The sequence below is a fragment of the Grammomys surdaster genome, unplaced genomic scaffold, assembly GCF_004785775.1.
Source record: "Grammomys surdaster isolate TR1022 unplaced genomic scaffold, NIH_TR_1.0 126313, whole genome shotgun sequence".
Classification (NCBI taxonomy): Eukaryota; Metazoa; Chordata; class Mammalia; order Rodentia; family Muridae; genus Grammomys; species Grammomys surdaster.
In genome coordinates, this window is record NW_021621113.1 from 4,846,844 (window position 1) to 4,851,773 (window position 4,930).

General features: G+C 49.1%; 1 protein-coding gene across 2 annotated transcripts in view; it reads left to right on the top strand.

Moving 5' to 3' along the window:
- Srsf4 (serine and arginine rich splicing factor 4) overlaps positions 1-4,525 on the top strand; it is a 27,142-nt gene extending 22,617 nt beyond the window's left edge. For both annotated transcript variants that reach the window (XM_028759579.1, XM_028759580.1), the window contains exons 4-6: positions 648-862; positions 2,869-2,958; positions 3,074-4,525. In XM_028759579.1, the coding sequence (XP_028615412.1) occupies positions 648-862; positions 2,869-2,958; positions 3,074-3,887 (1,119 nt within the window). In that variant the 3' untranslated portion in view covers positions 3,888-4,525. The remainder of the gene's footprint in view (positions 1-647; positions 863-2,868; positions 2,959-3,073) is intronic.
- Positions 4,526-4,930: the final 405 nt, after the last annotated feature.

Genomic DNA, 4,930 nt, shown 5'->3' on the forward strand with positions numbered 1-4,930 from the left:
TGTGTGTGTGTGTGTGTGTGTGTGTGTGTGTGTGTGTGTGTGTGTGTCTCACCCTGGGTGTCCTGGAATTCACTCTGTAGACCAGGCTGGCCTCTAATTCAGAGAAAAATCTGTCTCTGACTGCATCTGTATTCAGTTATGCATGTCCTAGTTTGAATGGCTACTAGCCTTTTATCCAGAACCCATACTTCTGCAAGTAACTCAGATTTTTGTACAGAGGTGTTCTTGATTGGATTGTGGGTAATGATCATAATTTAAGTCTACTCTGCACTCTTGACAATGGAGAAACCCTCAGAAGTATTCGGAATGGCGACCAGAAGAGACACACTGAGACATGCTGGCAATGGAGCAAATAAGGGAAATGACAGAAATGACATGCGCAGTGTCTACAAATGCAGAACTCAACAAAATGAACAGAGACCACAAACGGTTTTTCTATTTAGTGTGTGTTACGTACACCACTGGGATGCTAGGCTGACATCTTTACCCAGATCCATCCTAACATTTAACTGCACTTCCCTTTGCTCACACATCCACACTGACCAGATGAGGACGGACGCAGGCCAGGGGAGGACGTGGGTTGTTTTTGCCACTTGCACCACGGCTTCGCTTGCCTGCTGCATTTTAACTTTTTTTTTTTCCTTTAGGATTACATGCGTCAGGCAGGAGAAGTGACGTATGCAGATGCTCACAAGGGACGCAAAAACGAAGGAGTGATTGAATTTGTGTCTTACTCTGATATGAAAAGAGCTTTGGAAAAGTTGGATGGAACCGAAGTCAACGGCAGAAAAATCAGATTAGTTGAAGACAAGCCAGGTTCCAGACGGCGCCGGTCTTACTCCAGAAGCCGGAGTCACTCAAGGTACTGTTGACATACCGGGAGTTGGGTACTCAACAGTACTGCACTGACCAGCATGGACGGCCCACTTGTGTTCTCTTGTTGGCTTTCATAGCATGATTTCATGTGCTTTAGTGGCTCAGAACTTTGAACTGAGCAGTTTGTGAAACTCATGAACCTCTTACGTCACAAATACAAACAGAAGTAAAGTCCTTTTCTGAGACAGGATTCAGTGGCCTCTCACCTTTCTCTGGGGAGCTGAGTCATGAACTGGGCTAGAAGCACATAAGGCCAGGACACCTGTTCTTATAAGCAACTGGAATAGAAGCTGGTAGTGGTGGCGCACGCCTTAATCCCACTTAGTGTGCTTGAGAGGCAGAGGCAGGTGGATTTCTGGGTTCAAGGCCAGGCCTGGTTTACAGAGTGAGTTCCAGGACAGTCAAGGCTGCACAAAGAAACCCTGTCTTTAAAAAAACTAGAAATAAAAGAAAAGGGGGCGGGGGTAAGGAGCACCAGATTTGGCAGGCATTTGTGAACAAGACAGATCTGATCCCCACCCTCACTGGAGAAAATAGTGAGCGAGTGATGGCCTTTGTAACCCAGCACAGCTGATCTGGGTTCAGTAAGGATCCTTATGGAGCCAGAACTCATAAAGCTGGAGGTAGTAGGTAGACAGGGCTATGTCTTTCTAGCAGAGAAGTGTTTCATAAAGGCCTGGAGTGTGGGGGTGTTTCCCAAAGTAGAGAAGACGTGACTTGAATGTGTTGTGTTGAAGTTTTCCCACAGCTAGGTTTATAGATCTCACAGTGTGCTGCCTGCTTATTTCCTATGATCTCAAGTCTAGGGCTTGAGGTATGAGAGAGAGGGCATATTTCAGCCAGGCTATGGCATTTTAGTGCTCTGTACCTAACTCCTGTCATATCTGTGTGAGGTAACTGTGCTGAGCAATGTCCAGAAACAACAAAGCGATCTTTCTGTGTCTCTGGGGATCGGGATTTTAGTACTCGGGTTGGTTCCGACAGCTGTCGTCAGAGCCCTGAGCCTCGCTCTGTTTGCTTTACACACCAGTGCTCTTGGCTGCTTCCCCACACCTCTCCTGTGGTCATTGTCAAAATACCAGTGTGCGAATGTGTTTGCAGTATTCTCTCTCTTTTCTTTCCTTCCTTTGTATATATTTCATACTATATTTATGTGTATCTGAAAGTCCCCAAAAACACAGTACATAACTTGTCTTCACCAAGTAGTCAAGCCATATTTATATTTACCAGGTTGCTCCATGGGTGTCTTTATGCTGTAGTGTTTCCTGGCGGGGATCCAGCTCAGTCATGTAGCAGAAGGTTGTTCAGTCTTTAACTTGGAACACTCCACCTCGTGTCTGTGATTACAAGTGCAGCACTGCCCAACTATTATGTGGAACAGGTGTTTTTTCGTTGAAGGAATGAATGTCTTGGTTGACTCTAGACAGCCTTTTTGAAATATAATTAGACAATGTTTTATATCATTAAAATTGGGGGTGTTTTGCCTGCATGTTTGTATTATGTGTGTACCTACTACTGGCCAAGGCTAGGTGAGGTACCAGTTCCCCTGGAACTGGAGTTAAGTTTTAAACCACCATGTCGGTGCTGGGTATCAAACCTGGGTCCTCTGCAAGATCAGTAAGTGCTCTTAACTGCTGAGCATCTCATGTACATGCCTAGTGTCTGGTGAGCTCAAAGGAGGATGTTTGATCCCTGGAACTGGAGTTACAGATGGTTGTGAGCCACCATGTGGGTGCTGGGATTGAACCCAGGTCCTCTGCAAGGACAAGTGCTCTTAACCACTGAGCAAATCTCCATCCCCTTACTGACAATTTTTAAATTTATTTTTCTAACCTGTATGTGGTTTCTACATGAGTTTAATCCCAGGACTTAAGAGGTAGAAGCAGGTGAATTTTTGTGAGTTTAGGCCAGCCTGATCTACCTAGCAAGTTCCAGGCCAGCCAAGGTTAATGAGAACCTGTCTCAAAAGGTTTTTTTTTCCCTCCATCATAGGTCTCGCTCTCGAAGCAGACATTCCCGGAAGAGCAGAAGCCGAAGTGGTAGCAGTAAAAGCAGCCATTCAAAGAGCCGGTCTCGATCCAGGTGGGCCTGCAGCTTCCCCTGCTTCCGTACCCCACATGCCCTGTGCTCTCTATTTCCTGACTTAGAAGGTGTCTGGTCACCTGTTACTCACCCGGCCTTCACCTGTGTCTTCCAGGTCAGGTTCCCACTCCCGCAGCAAGAGCCGAAGCCGCAGCCAGAGCCGCAGTCGCAGTAAGAAAGAGAAAAGCCGGAGCCCCAGCAAAGACAACAAGAGCCGAAGTCGCAGCCGCAGCCCTGATAAGAGCCGAAGCAAGAGTAAAGACCATGCAGAAGACAAGCTCCAGAACAACGACAGCTCTGGCAAAGCCAAGAGCCACAGCCCCAGCCGCCATAACAGTAAAAGTCGGAGCAGGAGCCAAGAGAGGAGAGCAGAGGAGGAGAGGCGGAGGAGCGTGAGCAGGGGTCATAGCCAGGAGAAGAGCCGAAGCCAGGAGAAGAGTCTTCTCAAGAGCCGGAGCCGCAGCCGCAGCAAAGCGGGCAGCAGGAGCCGCAGCCGCAGCAAAAGCAAGGACAAGCGGAAGGGCAGGAAGAGAAGCCGGGAGGAGAGTCGAAGCCGGAGCCGCAGCAAGAGCGAGCGCAGCCGGAAACATAGCAGCAAGCGGGACAGCAAAGTCAGCAGCAGCAGCAAGAAGAAGAAGGAGGACACTGACCACTCCCGGTCACCATCCCGCTCAGTGTCAAAGGAGCGAGAACATGCCAAGACAGAGTCTGGCCAGAGGGAAAGCCGGCCTGAGGGTGAGAGCGAGGGTCCCAATCCAGAGCCCCGGGCCAGGTCAAGATCCACTTCCAAATCTAAACCCAATCTCCCGGCAGAGTCGCGCTCCAGGTCAAAGTCAGCTTCAAAAACGCGCTCTCGGTCCAAGTCTCCATCCAGGTCTGCTTCCAGGTCGCCCTCCCGGTCCAGATCCAGGTCCCACTCACGGTCCTAACTGGCTGTGCCACGCTGGAACTGCCGAGAAGTTTTTTGTACATGTTGGTAGCCGTAGCACAAGAGTGAAGTAGAACACCCGTCACTGCTGTACATGAACTCCCTAAGGTGTGTCTCAGTCGTTCAATCTCAGTGCTTCCTCCCGGGTTCCGCCTCCCGGGCCAGGCCTTCCCGCTCACTGAAGCAGCTCCTCAAACCTCCCTTTCCTCACAGTAGGACACCCAACCGCCTTGGCTTTCAGGCCTGGCCACGGCTACAGGGAGCTCGGCGCGCCTGTGCGGCTTCTCAGGCTGGAGTGATGGCGTAGGTGGGTGTGGTGAGCTCAGCCGTTTGCCCTCGAATCGATGCCCTTTGATGTGTGCCACGTAGTGAAAGTGCAAGTCTTCAGTCTCCCACTACCAGTCTCCCGTTTCTGGACTTACCAACATTGTGAATAGCACAGTCAAGAGAAATGGATACCTGCATAGCCCATAGGAAGTAACACTGTAGAGCTCCATATTCTGGTATTGTGATTATATTGTTTTATATTAAAAAAAAGAAAAGAAGTTTTTTTAATTTTATTTTTCCCCGTCTTGCAAAGTATAGTGACCCCTGTTTCCATTAAATTTGAATAAAGACTATTTTTGCTTGACAAAATTTCACCGTGCTTGAATCTAAATGGCATTTCCTGATGTGTCGTCTGTCCTGCTGTTTTCCCTGTGGTGAGAAGCAGTATTTCCCAAAGGACTCTCACCCAGCAGAGTGAAGGCAAGTCCCCAAGAGTTTGTGATTCTGGGGTTCTCTTGAGAAGCTTGTGCTCAAGCTGAGGAGAAATGAGGCCATTTGGAAGCTGCATCGCCAGTGAGTTCTTCCTGAGCAGAGGTTGTTCTTGTGCTTGTCCGTCTTGTCATGAATCCACCCCACCATGACCCTCTCATCACCGTGAATCTGAACTGAGAACCAGGGCCATGCTGCTGGATTACCTTGCCTCAGTCATTCTCACACTAATGGCCACAGCTCAGGAGATGCCTGACGGTGGCTCGCATCTGGTGTTGAGGGGCGCCA